Genomic DNA, 21,744 nt, shown 5'->3' with positions numbered 1-21,744 from the left:
GTGCTCAGTCCAGTGCTCTGCACACAGTAAGCGCTCAATAAACACGATTGAATGAATGAATAAATATTTGTTGATGGTCTTTACTTTGGGCCAAGGTCTGGGATAGATGCAATACAATCAGTTTGAATACATTCCCTGTTCAACATTTTATTATTATGATGATGACAGTGATGATGGTACACCTGTATATATGTTTGTACAGATTTATTACTCTATTTTACTTGCACATATTTACTATTCTATTTATTTTGAATACATTCCCTGTCCAATGTTATTATGATGATGATGATGACAGTGATGATGGTACACCTGCATATATGTTTGTACAGATTAATTACTCTATTTTACTTGCACATATTTACTATTCTATTTATTTTGAATACATTCCCTGTCCAACGTTATTATTATTATGATGATGACAGTGATGATGGTACACCTGTATATATGTTTGTACAGATTTATTACTCTATTTTATTTGCACATATTTACTATTCTATTTATTTTGAATAGATTTACTACTCTATTTATTTTACTTGTACATATTTACTATCCCATTTGTTTTGTTAATGATGTGCATTTAGCTCTAATTCTATTTGTTCTGACGACTCGACACCAGTCCACATGTTTTGTTTTGTTGTCCGTCTCCCCCTTCTAGACTGTGAGCCCGTTGTCGGGTAGGGACCGTCTCTATCTGTTGCCGACTTGTACTTCCCATGTGCTTAGTACAGTGCTCTGCACACAGTAAGTGCTCAATAAATACGATTGAATGAATGAATGAATACAATCAGGTTGAATACATTCCCTTTTCAACATTATTATGATGATGATGATGACGAGGATGATGGTATTTGTTAAGCGCTTCCTATGTGCCAAGCACTGTTCTAAGCGCTGGGGTAGAGACAAGGGAAGTAACATGGCCTAGTGGCTAGAGCTTGGGCCTGGGGGTCAGATGAGCTGGATTCTAGTCCCTGCTCTTCCAGTTGTGACTTTGGGCAAGCCACTTCACTTCTCTGTGCCTCAGTTACCCCATCTGTAAAATGGGGATTAAAACTGTGAGCCCCCCGTGGGACAACCTGACCACCCTGTAACCTCCCCAGCGCTTAGAACAGTGCTTTGCACAGAGTAAGTGCTTAACAAATACCATCATTATTATGATTATTATTAGTAAGCGCTTAACAAATACCATCCTTACTACTATTATTATTACTATTGTCAGCTGCAAGTGACAGGTCACTTCACTTCACTGGGCCTCAGTTACCTCATCTGGAAAATTGGGATTAAGAGTGTGAGCCCCATGTGGGATGGGGACTGCGTATCTCCTATCTACCTCAGCGCCTAGGCGAGTGCCCAGCACATAGTAATAATAATAATAATAATAATAATAATAATAATAATAATGGCATTTGTTAAGCGCTTACTATGAGCAAAGCACTGTTCTAAGCGCACTTAATAAATAGAATAGTTAATACATTCGTAGCTTTCCTCCCTCCTAGAGGCATCATTTCCTGCCCTGGGAAGAACTGACCTGATTTCCAAGAGCCCTCTACCCTTTCCCCGCCTCCTGCCTTCTCAAAATCTCCCTTTTTCCCTCTCCCCCGGGGGCTCCACACAAGGAAGCCTGTCTTGGAATCGGTGAAAACCTCTTTTCCTTTCCCGCGGATACCTTTTCCTCAGCTGCAAAAATGTTTCCATTTGCCTCAATGCGGCTCATTGTTGGCGAGGTGGCTCTGGTCTGGGAGCCTGCGGGGCTTGGAAAAAAAACACCTTTTTGATCTCAGACAGATCCAGCCACAAACCAACTGGAAGATACGATTTCTTTCCCTTTTTTTATGGTATCTGTAAGGAATTTTACTACATGCCAGGCCCTGGACTAAGCGCTGGGGGTAGATACATATAGCTTATAATTCTATTTCTTCTAACGATTTTGACACCTGTCTACATGTTTGCAGCGTGGCTCAGTGGAAAGAGCCCGGGCTTTAGAGTCAGAGGTCGCGGGTTCAAATCCCAGCTCTGCCACTTGTCAGCTATGTGACTTTGGGGAAGTCACTTCACTTCTCTGGGCCTCAGTTTCCTCATCTGCAAAATGGGGATTCAATACCTGTTCTCCCTCCCCGTTAGACTATGAGCCCTGTGTGGACAGGGGCTATGTCTGACCCTATTGGCTTGTCTCTACCAAGTATCTACCAAGAGTCAGAGGTCATGGGTTCAAATCCCGGCTCCGCCACTTGTCAGCTGTGTGACTTTGGGCAAGTCACTTCACTTCTCTGGGCCTCAGTTCCCTCATCTGGAAAATGGGGATTAAGTCTGTGAGCCCCACGTGGGACAATTTGATTTCTTTGTATCTACCCCAGCACTTAGAACAGTGCTTTGCACATAGTAAGCGCTTAATAAATGCCATTGTTATTTATTATTATTATTATTTGGGACTATAGTAAATACTTAACCAGGACTATAGTTATCAGAAGCAGCATGGCTTAATAGAAAGAGCAGCGAGTCGGGAGTCAGAGGACGTGGGTTCTAATCCCTGCTCCGCCGCTTGTCCGCTGTGTGACCTTGGGCAAGCCACTTAACTTCTCTGAGCCTGCTACCTCATCTGTAAAATGGGGATTAGGAGTGTGAACCCCACGTGGGACAACCTGCTTACCTTGTATCTACTCCAGCGCTTAGAACAGTGCTCGGCACACAGTAAGCGCTTAACAAATACCGTCATCGTTACTGTTATTATTAATAAATGGTAAACCTGCAATCTTATATCCTTTTAAACTATGGACATGTTCTCTCTCAAGTGGTTTAATACTTAAACTTTCAGCCTACAGAGGTAGTTTTATGTGTCTGCTTGTTGCCCTGTTGTACTCTCCCAAGCGCTTAGTATAGTGCTGTGCACACAATAAGCACTCAATAAATACGACTGACTGAATGAGAGGGTACTGAGTCTCAGGAGTGGGCACCGAGTTCCAGTCAGGGGCACTAGCTTGCGGGAAAAACAGCATGGCAGGGTAGAAATAAATGACAGATATGGACAGATGAGAAGCAGCGTAGTGTCTACAGCCCAGGCCTGGAAGTCGGAAGGTCATGGGTTCTAATCCCAGCTCTGCCACTTGTCTGCTGGGCGACCTGGGGAAAGTCACTTCACTTCTCTGGGCTTCAGGTACCTCACCTGTGAAATGGGGATTGGGAGAGTGAGAAGCAGCGTGGCTCACTGGAAAGAGCCCGGGCTTTGGAGGCAGAGGTCACGGGTTCAAATCCAGGCTCCGCCACTGGTCAGCTGTGTGACTTCGGGCAAGTCACTTCACTTCTCTGGGCCTGTTACCTCATCTGTAAAATGGGGGATGAAGACTGTGAGCCCCACGTGGGACAACTTGATCACCTTGTAACCTCCCCAGCACTTAGAACAGTGCTTTGCATATAGTAAGCACTTAATAAATGCCATTATTATTATTATTATTATTATTATTAAGAGTGCCTGGCACATAGTAAGTGCTTAACAACTACTATCATTACTGTTATGATTAGGAGGGGGCACTGGGTCCCAACAGGAGGCATTGAGTCTCAAGAGGGGGCATCGGGTACCATCACGGGGCACTCTTGTCTCAGGAGAGGACACAGGGTCTCAGGAGGGGGCACCGGGTCTCAGCAGGAGGCATCGGGTCCCAGGAGGAGGCACTGGGTTTCACCAGAGCGCATAGGGTCCCAGCATGGGGCACTAAGTCTCAGGAGAGGGCACAGGGTCTTAGGAGGGGGCACCGGATCCCAAGAAGGGGCACTGAGTCTCACCAGGAGGCACTAGGTCCCAGCACGGGTCACTTTGTCTCAGGAGAGGGCACAGGGTCTCAGAAGTGGGCATCGGGTCCCAGGAGGAGGCACTGGCTCTCACCGGGCGCACTAGGTCCAAACAGGGAGCACTAGGTCTCAGGAGAGGGCACGGGGGGCTCAGGAGGGGGCACTGGGGCCCAGCACGGGGGACTCTGTCCCGGGAGAGAGCACCGGGTGCCAGGAGGGGGCACCGGGTCCCAGCTCGTTGTTGGGTAGGGACCGTCTCCATATGATGCTGATTTGTACTTCCCAAGCGCATAGGCCAGTGCTCTGCACACAGTAAGCGCTCAATAAATACGATTGAATGAATGAAAGGAGAGGCCACTGGGTCTCACCGGGGGGCACTGAGGCCCAGCACGAGTGACTCTGTCCCGGGAGAGGGCACTGGGTCCCAGGAGAGGGCACCGGGTGCCACGGGGGGGCACTGGGGCCCAGTACGGGTGACTGGGTCCCGGGAGAGGGCATCGGGTCCCAGGAAGGGGCACTGGGGCTCAGCAAGGGGGAGTCTGTCCTGGGAGAGGGCACTGGGGCCCAGCACGGGTGACTGGGTCCCGGGAGAGGGCACCGGGTCCCAGGAACGGGCACTGGGGCCCAGTACGGGTGGCTGGGTCTCGGGAGACGGCATCGGGTCCCAGGAGGGGGCACTAGGGCCCAGCACGGGTGATTCTGTCCCGGGAGAGGGCAGCGGGCCTCAGGAGGGGGCACCGGGGCTCAGCAAGGGGGAGTCTGTCCCGGGAGAGGGCACCGGGTCCCAGGAGGGGGCACTGGGGCCCAGTAAGGGTGACTGGGTCCAAGGAGAGGGCACCGGGTCCCAGGAGGGGGCACTGGGACTCAGCAAGGGTGGATCTGTCCCGGGAGAGGGCACTGGGGCCCAGTAAGGGTTACTGGGTCCAGGGAAAGGGCATCGGGTCCCAGGAGGAGGCACTGGGGCCCAGTAAGGGTGACTGGGTCCTGGGAGAGGGCATCGGGTCCCAGAAGGGGGCACTGGGGCTCAGCAAGGGTGAATCTGTCCCGGGAGAGGGCACTGGGGCCCAGCACGGGTGACCGGGTCACGGGAGAGGGCACTGGGGCCCGGCACCGGGTGCCAGGAGGGAGCACTGGCGCCCAGTAAGGGTGACTGGGTCCAGGGAGAGGGCACCGGGGCCCAGGAGGGGGCAATGGGGCTCAGCAAGGGTGGGTCTGTCCCAGGAGAGGGCACTGGGGCCCAGTACGGGTGACTGGGTCCAGGGAGAGGGCATCGGGTCCCAGGAGGGGGCACTGGGGCCCAGTAAGGGTGACTGAGTCCCGGGAGAGGGCATCGGATCCTAGAAGGGGGCACTGGGGCTCAGCAAGGGGGAGTCTGTCCCGGGAGAGGGCACTGGGGCCCAGCACGGGTGACCGGGTCACGGGAGAGGGCACTGGGGCCCGGCACCGGGTGCCAGGAGGGAGCACTGGGGCCCAGCACGGGTGATTCTGTCCCGGGAGAGGGCAGCGGGGGCCAGGAGAGGGCACCGGGGCTCAGCAAGGGTGAGTCTGTCCCGGGAGAGGGCACTGGGTCCCAGGAGGGGGCACCGGGGCCCATCCCGGGTGACTGGGTCCCGGGAGAGGGCAGCAGGTGCCCATCCATCCCGGGTGCCCAGCCCAGGGCTCGGGGGCGGAGCGGGCAAACTTCCCGCCGGGCAACGTTGGGCGCCGCCCCGCGGCCCGGCCCGGCCCGGCCCGAAAAAATCAAACGGGGTCGAGCTCCGCCTCGGCCAATCGAAACAGGGCTGGGCTCCCCGGCGGCCAATGGGAGCCGCGGATGCAAATGAAGGGATGACGCCAGAGGAGGGTGTGTGTGTGTGTGTGTGTGTGTGTGCGTGCGTGCGGGTGTGTGTGTGCCCGCCCCTCCCCTCCCCATTGATAAAAGTGGGCGCGGGGAGCGCCAGGGGCGGAGGGTCCCGCGGGGTCACCGGAGGGGGCTGCTCAGGGGGGCTGCATTGGGGGCTGGGGGGGCTGCAGCGGGGTCTCGGAGATCTTGGGGGGGCAGGGGCTGGGGGTCTGCAGCGGGGGCTAGGGGAGGTCTGGGGGGGGCTGCAGCGGGGTCTGGGGGATCTTGGGGGGCAGGGGCTGGGGTCTGCAGCGGGGGCTAGGGGAGGTCTGGGGGGGCTGCAGCGGGGTCTGGGGGATCTTGGGGGGCAGGGGCTGGGGTCTGCAGCAGGGGCTGAGGAGTCTGGGGGTCTGCAGCGGGAGCTAGGGGAAGTCTGGGGGCTCTGCAGCGGCGTCTGGGGGATCTTGGGGGGGGGGCAGGGGCTGGGGGTCTGCAGCAGGGGCTAGGGGAGGCCTGGGGGGTCTGCAGCGGGGGCTGGGGGATCCTGGGGGGCAGGGGCTGGGGTCTGCAGCGGGAGCTGGGGGTCCTCAGTGGGGGCCGGGGGATCTGGGGGGAAGGGGCTGGGGGCTGCAGGGGGAGCTAGGGGAGGGTCTGTCTGGGGGTCTGCAGCGGGGGCTGAGGGGGCTGGGGGGCTGGGGCTGGGGGGCTGCAGCGGGAGCTAGGGGAGGGGCTGGGGGTCTGGTGGGGGGCAGGGGCTGGGGTCTGCAGCGGGAGCTGGGGGGCCTCAGGGGGGGCCGGGGGATCGGGGGGACAGGGGCTGGGGGGCTGCAGCGGGAGCTAGGGGAGGGTCTAGGGGTCTGCAGCGGGGGCTGGGGGATCTTGGGGGGGGGGCAGGGGTGGGGGGCTGCAGCGGGGGCTGAGGGGGCTGGGGGGTTGCTGCGGGAGCTGGGGGATCAGGGGGGCAGGGGCTGGGGGTCTGCAGAGGAGGCGAGGGGAGGGGCTGGGGGTCCTCAGCGGGGGCTGAGAGGCCTGGGGGTCTGCAGCGGGAGCTAGGGGAGGGTCTAGGGGTCTGCAGCGGGAGCTAGGGGAGGGTCTAGGGGTCTGCAGTGGGGGCTGGGGGATCTGGGGGTCTGCAGCGGGGGCTGAAAAAGGGCTGGGGGTCTGCAGCGGGAGCCAGGGGAGGGTCTGGGGGTCTTCAGCGGGGGTCTGGGGGTCAGCAGCGGGGGCCCGGGGGTCAGCAGCGGGGGCTTGGGGGTCTGGGGGTCAGCAGCGGGGGCCGGGGGATCTGGGGGTCGGAGGCGGTTTGGGGTGGATGGCCGTGACTCCCCGGGGTCCGGGGGGGTCCGGGGGGTCCCCCTCGGGGTCAGGGGTCAGGCCCCCGGGCCCGCCCCGGGCCTTCCTGCGGAGCCTGCGGCCCCTGTTCGACATCCTGGACGAGGGCCGGAGGGGCTACGTCCTGCTGCGGGACATCGAGTCCCGCTGGCGGGGGGCCGGGGCAAGGGACCTGCCCGGGGGCGTACTGGACGCCCTGCGCGGGGCGGCCCAGCCCGGAGGCCGGCTCACCTTCGACGGCCTGGTGGCGGGGCTCAGGGCCTCCCTGCTCGGCCACGACCAGGGGCCCCACACCGGGGGCCCCCCCCCCCCCCCGGGCCCGGGAGCCAGGTGAGGCACCCCCCCCCACACACACCACCCCGGGGCCCACCCTCGACGGAGAATAAGCAAGATGACAATGATGGCACGTACTAACCGCTTACTAGAACAGTAACAATAATGATGATGGCATTTATTAAGCACTTACTATGTGCAAAGCACTGTTCTAAGCGCCGGGGAGGTTACAAGGGGATCAGGATGGCCCACGGGGGGTTCACAGCCCACTGTTAGGGACTGCTGTCTTTATATGTTGCCAACTTGGACTTCCCAAGCGCTCAGTACAGTGCTCTGCACACAGTAAGTGCTCAATAAATACGATTGATTGATTGATTAATCCTCATTTTCCAGATGAGGTAACAGGCCCAGAGTAGTGCAGTGACTCAAGTCACACAGCTGACAATTGGCGGAGCAGGGATTTGAACCCATGAACTCTGACTCCAAAGCCCGGGCTCTTTCCACTGAGTCAACTGCTTCCCCAATACTTCCCCAGTGCTATGTGCCAAGCACTGTTCTAAGCGCTGGGGAGGTTACAAGGTGATCAGGTTGGCCCGCGGGGAGTTCGCAATCTTAATCCCCATTTTTCAGATGAGGTAACTGAGGCCCAGAGCAGTGCGGTGACTCGCCCCATGTCACACACCTGACAATTGGCGGAGCTGGGATTCGAACCCATGAACTCTGACTCCAAAGCCCGGGCTCTTTCCACTGAGCCACGCTGCTTCCCCAGTACTTCCCCAGTGCTATGTGCCAAGCACTGTTCTGAGCCCTGGGGAGGTTACAAGGTGATCAGGTTGGCCCGCGGGGAGTTCGCAATCTTAATCCCCATTTTCCAGATGAGGTAACTGAGGCCCAGAGCAGTGCGGTGACTCGCCCCAAGTCACACAGCTGACAATTGGCGGAGCTGGGATTCGAACCCATGAACTCTGACTCCAAAGCCCGGGCTCTTTCCACTGAGCTACGCTACTTCCCCAGTACTATGTGCCAAGCACTGTTCTAACCGCTGGGGAGGATGCGAGGTGATCAGGCGCTTAGTACAGTGCTCTGCACACAGTAAGCGCTCAATAAATACGATTGAATGAATGAATGAATGAGTCACGTTGTCCCACGTGGGACACACAATCTTCACCCCCATTTTATTCATTCATTCATTCATTCAATCGTATTTATTGAGCACAGAGCACTGTACTAAGCGCTTGGAAAGTAAAGTCGGTAACATATAGAGACGGTCCCTACCCAACAATGGGCTCACAGTCTAGAAGGGGGAGACAGACGACAAAACAAAACACATGGACAGGTGTCAAAATCGTCAGAACAAATAGAATTACAGCTAGATGCACATCAACAAAATAAATAGTAAATATGTACAAATAATAGAGTAATAAATCTGTACATATATATATATATATATATATATAGATAGATAGATGCTGTGGGGAGGGGATGGAGAGGAGGAGAGGAAAAAGGGGGCTCAGTCTGGGATTACAGATGAAGTGAAGTGACTTGCCCAAAGGCACACAGCTGACTAAGCGGCAGAGCCGGGATTTGAACCCATGACCTCTGACTCCCAAGCCTGGGCTCTTTCCACTGAGCCACGCTGCTTCTAATGATAGTGATGGCATTTACTAAGTGCTTACTACGTGCCAAGCGCTGTTTGGGGAGGTTACAAGGTGATCGGGTTGTCCCACGGGGGGCTCACGGTCTTCATCCCCGTTTTCCAGAGGAGGGAACTGAGGCCCAGAGAAGTGAAGTGACTTGCCCAAAGTCACACAGCTGACAATTGACTGTGAGCCCGTTGTCGGGTAGGGACCGTCTCTATATGTTGCCGACTTGTACTTCCCAAGCGCTTAGTGCAGTGCTCTGCACACAGTAAGCGCTCAATAAATACAGCTGAATGAATGAATTGGCGGAGCTGGGATTTGAATCCATGACCTCTGACTCCAAAGCCCTGGCTCTTTTCACTGAGCCACGCTGCTTCTCTATTACTATATAACACTAATAGGATGACGGCCATCATCATCATTTGTCATAATGATGGTATTCGTTAAGCGCTTACTATGTGCCATGCACGGGTTCTAAGCGCTGGGGCAGATACAGGGTCATCAGGTTGTTCCATGGTGGGCTCACAGTCTTCATCCCCATTTCACAGATGAAGGAATTGAGGCCCAGAGAAGTGAAGTGACTTGCCCGAGGTCACACAGCAGACAAGTGGCGGAGGCGGGATTAGAACCCGCGTCCTCTGACTCTCAAGCCCGGGCTCTTTCCACTGAGTCATGCTGCTTCTCATAATAATGTTGGTGTTTGTTAAGCGCTTACCAAGTTCTAAGCACTGGGTGAGCGGGTAAGAGATCATCTTTGCTCTGATTATTTTGACACCTGTCTACATAATAATAATGATGGCATTTATTAAATGCTTACTATGTGCAAAGCACTGTTCTAAGCGCTGGGGAGGTTACAAGGTGATCAGGTTGGCCCACGGTGGGCTCACAGTCTTCATCCCCATTTTACAGATGAGGTAACAGAGGCACAGAGAAGTTAAGTGACTTGCCCAAAGTCACACAGCTGACAATTGGCAGAGCCGGGATTTGAACCCATGACCTCTGACTCCAAAGCCCGGGCTCTTTCCCATTGAGCCACACTGCTTCTCTAAACATGTCTTGTTTTGTTGTCTGTCTCCCCCTTCTAGACTGTGAGCCAGTTGTTGGGTAGGGACCGTCCCTATATGTTGCCGACTTGTACTTCCCAAGCGCTTAGAACAGTGCTCTGCACACAGTAAGCGCTCAATAAATACGATTGAATGAATGAATGAATGAATGAATCACGTTGTCCCACATGGGGCTCACAGTCTTCACCCCCATTTAACAGATGAGGGAACTGAGGCCCAGAAAAGTGATGTGACTTGCCCGAAGTCACACAGCTATGTGGCGGAGCCAGGATTAGAACCCACGACCTCAGACTCCCAAGCCTGGGCTCTTTCCCCTAAGCCACGCTGCTTCTCTATAAAACATCCCCTTATTTGTTTTCTCTCACTCCGTTGACTCACACCTTCTCCAATCCGTCCATCAACCAACGGGCCTTTTTCATGTCATTCATTCAGTCGTATTTACTGAGCGCTTACTGTGTGCAGAGCACTGTACTAAGCGCTTGGGAAGTACAAGTTGGGAACATCTAGAGACGGTCCCTACCCAACAGTGGGCTCACAGTCTAGAAGGGGGAGACAGACAAAACATATTAACAAAATAAAATAAATAGAATGAATATGTACAAATAAAATAGAGTAATAAATATGTATAAACATATATACATATATACAGGTGCTGTGGGGAGGGGAAGGAGGTAAGGCCGGGAGGAGGGGGAGAGGAAGGAGGGCCTCTTCAATAAGGGCCTTACTGAACGCTTACTGTGTGCAAAGCACCGGACTAAGCGCTTGGGAGAGTCCGGTAGAGTGAGTAGACAGGATCCCTGCCCTCATCAAGTTTACAGTCCAGCGAGGGATTTTACAACATTCAGTCGTATTTATTGAGCGCTTACTGTATGCAGAGCACTGTACTGAGCGCTTGGGAATCAATCCATCAATCAATAGTATTTATTGAGCGCTTACTGTGTGCAGAGCACTGTACTGAGCGCTTGGGAAGTACAAGTTGGCAACACATAGAGACGGTCCCTACCCAACAGCGGGGCTCACAGTCTAGAAGGGGGAGACGGACAACAAAACAAAACATGTAGACAGGTGTCAAAGCCGTCAGAATAAATAGAATTATAGCTATATCTTACCTCCTTCCCTTCCCCACAGCACCGGTATATATGTATATATGTTTGTACATATTTATTACTCTATTTATTTATTTATTTATTTTACTTGTACATATCTATTCTATTTATTTTATTTTGTTAGTATGTTTGGTTTTGTTCTCTGTCTCCCCCTTTTAGACTGTGAGCCCACTGTTGGGTAGGGACTGTCTCTATATGTTGCCAATTTGTACTTCCCAAGTGCTTAGTACAGTGCCCTGCACATAGTAAGCGCTCAATAAATACGATTGATGATGATGATGATGATGATGACGTAGGGGGAGGAGGAGCTCAACGGCGCTCAGTACAGTGCCTGGCACATGGTAAACACTTAACAGATGGCATTTATGATAATTACAAGTTGAGGATTGGGAAGGGACACTGACACTCTCCCCCTCCTCCCGCTCCCCATCCCCTCCCCACAGCACCTGTATATATGTATATATGTTTGTACGGATTTATTACTCTATTTTATTTGTACATATTTATTCCATTTATTTTATTTCGTTAATATGTTTTGTATTGTCCTCTGTCTCCCCCTTCTAGACTGTGAGCCCACTGTTGGGTAGGGGCCGTCTCTATGTGTCGCCAACTTGGACTTCCCAAGCGCTTAGTCCGGTGCTCCGCACACAGTAAGCGCTCCATAAATACGACTGAATGAATGAGTAAGCTTTGACTCGAGAGAAGCGGCATGGCCTAGTGGAATTAGCCCGGGCCTGGGACTCAGAAGGTCGTGGGTTCTAATCCCAGTTCCACCCCTTGTCTGCTGTGTGACCTCGGGCACGTCACTTCACTTCTCTGGGCCTCAGTTCTCTGCTCTGGAAAATGGAGATTGAGACTGTGAGCCCCATGTGGGACAGGGACTGTGTCCAACCCGATTTTCTCGTATCTACCTCGGCGCTTAGAACAGTTCATGGCACAGAGTAAGTATTTTATTATTATTATTATTATTATTATTATTATTATTATTATTATTATTAAAGCAACATCCTCAGCCTCTCATCTCAAATGGTCCCCGGCTCCCAGGGGTGCAGGAGGCCGCGTGAGCGTCTCGGTTTCCCGAGGCTCCGATGGGGCCACAAAGGGCTCAAAGCCTCCTTCTGTGAGCCAAGGGCCGGCCCGGAGCAGGACAGGGCCGAGGTGGGAACTAGAAGAGATCGGATAACGGTGTTCAGCGTGGGAAGGGCTCGGTATCCATGGAAGACCGTCCTGCAATTGCTAGTTCCTAGAATTCCCGGGGGATAGTCTCCGTTTTAATAACGATGGTATTTGTTAAGCGCTTACTATGTGCCAAGCGCTGTTCTAAGCGCCGGGGGGATTCAAGGTGATCAGGTTGTCCCACATGGGGCTCGCACTCTTAATCCCCATTTTACAGATGAGGTAACTGAGGCACGCTGCTTCTCCGTTTTTTGCGGGATGGCCCAGGGAATAATTGTATTATAACATATAATAATTGTATATGTTAAGGGCTTACTATGTGCCAAGCACATAGTACTACGCGCTGGGGTAGATACAGGGTCATCAGGTTGTGTCACGTGGGGCTCACACTTTTGATCGCCATTTTCCAGATGGGGTAACTGAGGCACAGAGAAGTCAAGCGACTTGCCCGAAGTCACACAGCTGACAATTGGCAGAGCCGGGATTTGAACCCCTGAACTGACTCCAAAGCCCGGGCTCTTTCCACTGAGCCACGCTGCTTCTCTATATGTATATATATATATATATGTATATATAATAATGCTGGCATTTATTATTATTATTAGGGCATTATTATTATATGTATATATATGTATATATAATAATGCTGGCATTTATTATTATTATTAGGGCATTATTATTATATATGGTGTGTATCTATATATATACATATAGTATAGCACAACAATAAACATATATAAATATATATATATATATAAAGGTATATATATACACACACATATACATATATGTGTGTGTATATACATATATGCATATGTGTGGATATATACATATATATACATATGTGTGTATATGCACATATATATGTATATATACACACCTTTATATATATATATATATATATTTATATATGTTTATTGTTGTACTATACTTTCCCAAGTGCTTAGTAAGGTGCTCTGCACACAGTAAGCGATCAATAAATGTGATTGAATGAATTTGCTGAGTGCTTACCATGTGCACAGCACTGTCCTAAGCGCTTGGGGAGAGTATAATATAACAAGATAACAGACACATTCCCTGCCCATGATGAGCTTACAGTCTAGAGGGGGAGATAGACATTAATAGAAAGAAATAAATGACAGATAGTGGACCCAAGTGGTGTGGGGCTGGGATGGGGGGGATGAATAAAGGGAACCAGTCAGGATGACATGGAAGGGAGAGGGAGAAGAGGAGAGGAGGACTGGACTAGGGTGGGCCGTCCAGTCCTCGGCCGCGGTTCTGAGGACGAGCCCCCGTGTGCGGAGCTGAGCGACTGTCCCCGCATCCCCAGGTGGCTCCGGCCCAGCCCCGGGAGGCTGTGGCCGTCCCCACCAGCGTGGCCGCACGGACCAGAGGCGTCACACCATCACCGACGGCGTGGACTACAGCATGGTAAGGCGCGGCCGGACTTCCCACCCGGGCCCTCCGGCAGACACGCGGAGGAAGGACGGGGCACCCGTGTCTGTCTCCGCCACCCCAAGGTCATCATCATCATCATCATCATCATCATCAATCATATTTATTGAGCGCTTACTGTGTGCAGAGCACTGTACTAAGCGCTTGGGAAGTACAAGTTGGCAACATATAGAGACAGTCCCTACCCAACAGTGGGCTCATAGTCTAAAAGGGGGAGACAGAGAACAAAACCAAACATACTAACAAGATAAAATAAATAGAATAGATATGTACAAGTAAAATAAATAAATAAATAAATAGAGTAACAAATATGTACAAACATATATACAGGTGCTGTGGGGAAGGGAAGGAGGTAAGATGGGGGGATGGAGAGGGGGATGAGGGGGAGAGGAAGGAAGGGGCTCAGTGTGGGAAGGCCTCCTGGAGGAGGTGAGCTCTCAGTAGGGCCTTGAAGGGAGGAAGAGAGCTAGCTTGGCGGATGGGCAGAGGGATTGGGGGCATTCCAGGCCCGGGGGAGGACGTGGGCCGGGGGTCGATGGCGGGACAGGCGAGAACGAGGTACGGTGAGGAGATTAGTGGCGGAGGAGCGGAGGGTGCGGGCTGGGCTGGAGAAGGAGAGAAGGGAGGTGAGGTAGTAAGGGCCGAGGGGATGGACAGCCTTGAAGCCCGGGGTGAGGAACCTGCCCAAGGTGGCAAGCGGTCCCTCTCCCTTACCTGCCGACTTTTCTGTTCATGCCCCCTCGACTCCCACGCTCTCTGCACACAGTTAGCGCTCAATAAATACGATTGAATGAATGACTAAACCTCCACACTGCATTTCCCCTTCTTTAGCCCTTCCCGAGTCCCCTGATTCCCTCTCAGAGAGTTTCCAGGCCTCTACCAGCCTCGACTAAGGGAGGGAGAGTCAAGCAGAGGCCTACCCATCCCATCCCCACTGTTGGGTAGGGACTGTCTCTATATGTTGCCAACCTGTACTTCCCAAGCGCTTAGTCCAGTGCTCTGCACACAGTAAGCGCTCAATAAATACGATTGATGATGATGATGATCCCTAGCTTGGGCAGTGGCTAGCGAGTGGCAGGCCATCTGTTACAAGTCAAAACTCCCCCGTGCTGAGCAGCAGCAGCACAGAAGAGAGTTGAGGGTGGAGACTCAAGTTGACTGCGAGGAAGGAGGCGATGGTAACCCGCTTCTGGATTTTGACCAGGAAAACTCTAGGGATTCACTACTGGAACGATTGCGGGTGGAGAGCGGGGCATTCCGGGAGAGATGTGACCATGGTGTCGCTATGGGTTGGAAATGACTCGACGGCATAAGACAAAAGCCCCCACCACATCCCTTTCTAACCCCCAAGGGCCTCGCCCACTAGAAGAGCAATGTAGCCTAATAATAATTCAATTATAGTTATGGTACTTGTTAAGTGCTTACTATGTGCCAAGCACTGTTCTAAGCGCTGGGGTCGTTTCAAATTAGGTTGGACACAGTCCCTGCCCCACGTCGGGGCCTAATGGGAGCCCGGGCCCGGGGGTCAGGCGACCTGGCTTCTAATCCCAGCCCTGCCATTTGCCCCCGTGTGACCGTGAGCAAGTCACTTCAATTCTCCGTGCCTCAGTTCCCTCATCTGTAAAATAAGGATTCATTGTCTGTTCTTCCTCCTACCTAGACTGTTAGCCCCACATGGGACATGGACTGTGTCCAACCTGATTATCTAGTATTTACCCCAGCACTTAAAGAGCTTGGGACATAGTAAGCACTTAAGAAATACCGTAATTATTATTATCTTTATTACTCTGTTGGTAACGTAGACACCACCAGGCCTGAACTTCCTAAAATCTCCCCCTTGTCTCCTCACCAGTCCACTATCCCTCCCCTCTCTTTCCTCTTGTTCAGCTAATTCTCATAAGCAGACTCTCCCTCCTGCTCTCTATATCTACGCCCCCACACAACTGCACCTTTGACTCTATCAGTCGATTAATCAATCAATCAGTGTTATTTACTGAGCACTTACTGTGTGCAGCGCACTGTGTTTGGGAGAGGAAAATAAAACTGAGCTGGTGGACACGTTCCCTGCCTTCGATGAGCTTAGAGTCTAGCGGGGAAGAAACACAGATTAATAAATAGATTACGGATACGTTTGTAAGTTTGGATCTGAGGCGGGTGGTGAATATAAAGTATGCAAAGAATACAGATCGAAGGGCATAGGCGACGCAGAGGGGAGAGGGAATAGGGGAAAAGAGAGCTTAGTTGGAGAAGGCCTCTTGGAGGAGATGTGACAGGGAATGTGGAGAAACATGGATTGAATATTTTTGCAGGAAAATGATCCGGGCAGCAGGCTGAAGTATGGAATGGAGTAGGGAGAGACAGGAGTCAGGGAGGTCGGCAAGGAGGCTGATGCAGTAATAATGATAATAATAATGATGGTATTTGTTCTAAGCGCTGGGGTAGCTACCAGGTAATCAGGTTATCCCACATGGGGCTCACAGTCTTCATCCCCATTTTACAGGCACAGAGAAGTTAAGTGACTTGCCCAAAGCCGCGAGTCACACGGCTGACAAGTGACAGTAAGAGAGGTGGGATAGAATAAGCGCTTGGATTAATATGGTGGCAGGATGGGGAGGAAAGGGCGGATTTTAGCCATGTTGTGAAGGTTGAACCGACGGAATTTAGTGATAGATTGAAAACGTGGGTCGATGGAAGCTGAGGGGGGTTTAGCCGAGGGCTGGAAATCGAGGGGGGTGTCTGGGGGATGGAGGCTGAGTGGCGATAAATGGAGGTGGGGGGGAAATTGAGGTACGGGAGCTGAGCGACAGAGGCTGAGAGGGAATGGCTGAGGTGGGATAAATGGAGGCGGGGGGATGTTGAGGTACGAGAGCTGAGCGACAGAGGCCGAGAGGGGATGGCTGAGGTGGGAGGCCGAAGGAGGGTATCTGAGGGAGAGTAGTTGTGGGGGGTGGCTGAGGAGGCTGAGGGGGGTATCAGAGGGACAGAAGCTGAAGGGCAGAGGCTGAGCGGAGGCGGGCTGTTGAGGGACAGAGGCTGAGGAGGCTGAAGGATGGAGGTTGAGGGGGGGGGTTGACCACTGTCGTCGCAGCTGCAGCAGATGAGGGAGTTGGAGCGCGAGAAAGCCGTCCTGCTTCAGGGCCTGGAGATGATGGAGCAGAGCCACCAGTGGTACCAGCAGCAGATACAGTTTGTTAACGAGCGCCAGAGGCAACTGGGAAAAAGCAAGAACAGTAACGTGAGTCTGGCTCTCCCCACATTCTCCCGACCCAGAACCCGCTTCTTTTCTGGGCTCCCCGACTCCTCCCCCAAGGGTGGGCCTGAACCCACCACCTCACCCTTCAAAGCTTTACTAAAGGAGCATCTCCTCCAAGAGGCCTTCCCTGACTAAGCCCACCTTTCCTCTTCTCCCTCTTCCTTCCACATCACCCTGACTGGCTCCCTTTCTTCATCCCCCCCACCCCAGCCCCACACCGCTTACGTCCACATCTGTCATTTATTTATTTCGATTAATGTCGGTCTCCCCCAACTCGTTGCGGGCAGGGAATGTGTCTGCTATTATATTGTACTACCCAAGTGCTTAGTCCAGTGCTCTGCGCACAGTAAGCACTCAATAAATACGATTGAATGAATGAAAGAGGATGCTGGGACGTCCCCGAGGGTGTCCGAGTCCCTACCTCTGGTTTCCCTGGGGGGGGCAGGGCCGGTGGTGGTCCTGCCCTCAGACCTCTAGTTTCCTTCTTCTTCTCCTCTGTTCAGGACGCCGTGGATGAGGGGAGCGTCAGTCCCCTGGGCCAGCTGCTGCCTAAGCTACAGGAGGTGATCCGCTGCCTGGGGGAACTCCTGGCTGCCGCGTGCTCAGGAAAGGTCAGTGATTTATTTATTTATTTATTTATTTATTTGTACATATTCATTCTATTTATTTTATTTTGTTAATATGTTTTGTTTCGTTGTCTGTCTCCCCCTTCTAGACTGTGAGCCCGCTGTTGGGTAGGGACCGTCTCTATAATGTTGCCAACTTGTACTTCCCAAGCGCTTAGTACAGTGCTCTGCACACAGTAAGCGCTCAATAAATACAATTGAATGAACGAATGAATGAATCGTCCTCCATCCAGGCCCCTCCACAGAGAAGGCTGGGAGATTGGCCCTCATCACCAAGGCTCCCCTAGCAGCAGCATCTCCCATTATCCTCTTCAGGCCAGAGGTGCAAAGCATTCTCTACCCCTTCTTTTTTAATTTTTTTTTTTTAAAAAGGTATTTGTTAAGCGCTTGCTATGTACAAGGTACTATTCTAAGCACTGGGGAAGATACAAGCTAACGAGGTTGGATGCAGTCCACGTCCCACGTGGGGCTCACCGTCGTAATCCCCATTTTGCAGATGGAAGAGGGGATCTGCGGGAGAGTAGTTGTGAGGGGAGGGACGGAGACTGAAGAGGCATGGAAAAGAGAGATTTAAATACAAACTCCCCAACAGATTTTTCCTTTTAAATCTGAAAATTTTAAGTCTCTGCTCACCTGAAGAGTTAGGCTTTGAGACCCAGGAGAGATCTAAGTGGGAGATATTGTATGAAGCAAAGCTTTCCTCATTCACCTCCAGATATTCTGTTTACTTCCTCCATACTTGAGTCTGGTGACAACGGGGGTGGGGAGTGGGGCTGGTAGTTAATAATAATAATAATAATAATAATAATAATAATAATGGTATTCGTTAAGCACTTACTATGTGATGAAGCAAAGCTTTCCTCATTCACCTCCAGATATTCTTTTGACTTCCTCCATACTCGAGTCCAGTGACAATGGGGCTGGGGAGTGGGGCTGGTAGTTAATAATAATAATAATAATGGTATTCGTTAAACACTTACTATGTGCCAGGGACTTTACTAAGCGCTGGGGTGGATACAAGCAGATCGGGTGGGGCACAGTCCCTGTCCCACACGGGGCTCACAGTCTTCATCCGCATTTTACAGGTGAGGCAACTGAGGCACAGAGAATTGAAGCGGCTTGCCCGAGGCCGCACAGCAGACAAGTGGCGGAGCCTCCCGGGCCTGTGCTGTAGCCGCTATGTGCTTAGCCCAGTACTTGGCCTCATCATTAATGGCATTTACTGAGCGCTTACTATATGCAGAGCAGCTCATTGTGAGCAGGGAATATGTCTGTTTATTGTTGTATTATGCTCTCCCAAGCGCTTAGTACAGTGCTCTGCACATAGTAAGCACTCAATAAATTGAATGAATGCTTGGTAGGTTACAACACAGCACAGTAAGCACTCAAATAGAAGTAGCATGCCTTAGTGGAAAAGCACGGGCTTTGGAGTAAGATGTCATGGGTTCAAATCTCGGCTCCACCAATTGTCAGACTTTGGGCAAGTCACTTCACTTCTCTGGGCCTCAGTTACCACGTCTGGAAAATGGGGGTTAAGACCGTGAGCCCTCCGTGGGACAACCTGATCACCTTGTAACCTCCCCAGCGCTTAGAACAGTGCTTTGCACATAGTAAGTGCTTAATAAATGCCATTATTATTATTATTATAGGATTGAATAAGGTGCATATTCACCACTTTGGCGGCTTCCCTTCCTATGATTTATTTTATTGTCTGCCTCTCCCCACTAGACTATAAGCTCCTTGAAGGTAGGGATTGTTCAGCTCACCGTGGGCAGGAATGTGTCTGTTTGTTGTTATGTTGAACTCTCCCAAGCGCTTAGTACAGTGCTTTGCACACAGTAAGCGCTCAATAAATACGATTGAATCAATGAATGAATAAATATTCACCCCAGCCTCAGCCCCTTGTGGGCAGGGGATGGGTCTACCATTCATTCATTCATTCATTCAATCGTATTTACTGAGTGCTTACTATGTGCAGAGCACTGTACTAAGCGCTTGGGAAGTACAAGTTGGAAACATATACAGACGGTCCCTACCCAACAGCGGGCTCACAGTCTAGAAGGGGGGGGGACAGGCAACAAAACAGGAACCAATTCTGCTGTACGATACTCTCCCAAGTGCTTAGCACAATCACTCACTCAATCGTATTAATTGAGCGCTTACTGTGTGCCGAGCACTGTACTAAGCACTTGGGAAGTACAAGTTGGTGACATACAGAGACGGTCCCGACCCAACAACGGGCTCACAGTCTAGAAGGGGGAGACGGACAACAAAACAAAACATGTGGACAGGTGTCAAGTCATGAAAATAAATAGAAATAAAGCTAGGTGCACCTCATTGACAAAATAAATAGACTAGTAAATATGTACAAGTAAAATAAATAGAGTAACAAATCAGCACAAACATTCATTCATTCACTCAATCGTATTCATTGAGCGCTTACTGCGTGCAGAGCACTGGACTAAGCGCTTGGGAAGTACAAGTTGGCCACATATAGAGACGGTCCCTACCCAACAGCAGGCTATCAGTCTAGAAGCCCCTTTGTGAGGCCCAACCTCGGCCTGTTAGACCCCAGAACCTAGGGTTAAAAATGATGGTGGTATTTTCTATTATTATTAATAATTCATTCAATCGTATTTATTGAGCGCTTACTGTGTGCAGAGCACTGGACTAAGCGCTTGGGAAGTCCAAGTCGGCAACATAGAGAGACGGTCCCGACCCAACAACGGGCTCACAGTCTAGAAGGGGGAGACGGACAACAAAACAAAACGTGTGGACGGCTGTCAAGTCGTCAAAATAAAATAGACCTCTGCATGCCATAAGGGCTCGATAAATCCCAGTTATGATTGATTAATTAATCCCGCTTCCCCCGCCAGGATGTGGGGGCCTCCTTCTCCTCCTCTGGATCGAGCGTCCAGGCTGGCCCCCTGCTCAGTGTGGCTCGCCTCGCCGGAGGAAACCCCCCTGATCACCCCCACAACCATCACCACCATATCATCCACATGCTTAAGGAGCAAAATCGGCTTCTAACCAAGGTGAGGGGCCGCTCAGAGATGGGAGAGGATTGGGGGAGGGCAGGGAGAGGTGACCGTCCCAGAGAAGGTGGGGCGAGGGCGATGACCGTTAGAGGCCGGAGAACCCAGCCCGTCCCCCCAAATGCCCGAGACTGCTCCCTTCACCCGTCTCCCCCAGCCCCCCAGGGGTGCGGCCAGTCCCGGGAGGGTCCGGGCTTCGAGAGGTTGGGCTGGCGATGGGCCGCGCTGACCCTCCCCACTGGCCCCTCCAAGGAGGTGACGGAAAAGAGCGAGCGAATCACTCAGCTGGAGCAGGAGAAGTTGGCGCTCATCAAACAGCTTTTTGAGGCTCGCGCCCGCAGCCATCACGATACCAGCCAGCTGGACTCCACTTTCATGTGAGCTCCGGGGCTGGGGGAAGAGACTCCACGTGGGCACGGCCCCCCGACCCAACACCGCGCCACCCCGAGCGGCGTGGGCCCGTCTCAGCCGGGGCCGAGCAACGGATTCTGGGACCTGCCGTGGTGGTCCAAACTCCGGTGGGTGTCTGGGGATTAGCGTCAGGGTGCTCCTCACCTTTGTGTCCCCTACCAGGCATCCACTCCGAGCTGGTGAAGCTGGGGACCAGCTGGGGTGACAGAGGGGCACGGAGAGTGGCAGAGGGGAGCGTGCGCCCTTTCCTGGGCCTCCTCCATTTTGAACTTTCAACCTTTACCGGGGGGCTCCCGACTGGGCTACCCCGATCAGAAAAACGTGCTTAGGTTAAGACCCTGGAGGGAGGCCAACCCGTCCCACCCTGTCCTACCCTCACCCTGCCCCCATCCCGCTCTCATCCCACCTCTCTCCCAACTCCTGTTCCTGGTTGGCACCGTCCAGGAGGCTCCAGGGGGCCTGCAGCGTGGGGCAGAAGATCACGCCAATCCCCACCCGGACCTGGGGTGGGTCACCTGAGTCCTTGCTGGGACGTGGGAAGAGTCCGGGCCTCAGTGTCCCGAAAGCTCGGGCCTACTGTGAGCTAGGAAGGCCGCTGTGTAGGCAGGGGATTGGCCGGGATGCCTTTCCTCCTGCTGATACCCCAGCCCTCCTCGGGCTTCCGCAGCGGAACTGCCCTGCCCACCCATTTTCTCCTTGCCCAAACCGTCTACTCTCCCCTCGGCCTATCCCATTCTTCCCTCACTTCCAACCGCCTCTCTACTTTGCTCC

General features: G+C 52.6%; 1 protein-coding gene across 1 annotated transcript; it reads left to right on the top strand.

Annotated features, from left to right (window-relative positions):
- The first annotated feature begins 5,580 nt into the window (after positions 1-5,580).
- SAPCD2 (suppressor APC domain containing 2) lies at positions 5,581-21,099 on the top strand. The gene is made up of 9 exons (XM_038767726.1): positions 5,581-5,623; positions 5,721-5,830; positions 6,770-6,864; positions 6,977-7,251; positions 13,524-13,624; positions 16,737-16,883; positions 17,405-17,512; positions 20,404-20,562; positions 20,815-21,099. The coding sequence occupies exons 1-9, from the start codon at positions 5,581-5,583 to the stop codon at positions 20,941-20,943; spliced, it is 1,167 nt and encodes a 388-aa protein (XP_038623654.1). The 3' UTR covers positions 20,944-21,099.
- The last annotated feature ends 645 nt before the right edge of the window (positions 21,100-21,744 follow it).

The sequence above is a fragment of the Tachyglossus aculeatus genome, chromosome 27 (genome assembly GCF_015852505.1).
Source record: "Tachyglossus aculeatus isolate mTacAcu1 chromosome 27, mTacAcu1.pri, whole genome shotgun sequence".
NCBI lineage: Eukaryota > Metazoa > Chordata > Mammalia > Monotremata > Tachyglossidae > Tachyglossus > Tachyglossus aculeatus.
This window is presented reverse-complemented; position numbering and strand designations above follow the sequence as displayed.

What these genes read in the sequence shown, in the direction of transcription:
- SAPCD2 (XM_038767726.1), top strand. Translation starts at nt 5,581, where the DNA reads ATGGGAGCCGCGGATGCAAATGAAGGGATGACGCCAGAGGAGG. An exon ending in ACGGCGTGGACTACAGCATG is followed by an intron (nt 13,625 to 16,736) that starts GTAAGGCGCGGC and finishes CTGTCGTCGCAG; the next exon opens with CTGCAGCAGATGAGGGAGTT. An exon ending in GAAAAAGCAAGAACAGTAAC is followed by an intron (nt 16,884 to 17,404) that starts GTGAGTCTGGCT and finishes TCCTCTGTTCAG; the next exon opens with GACGCCGTGGATGAGGGGAG.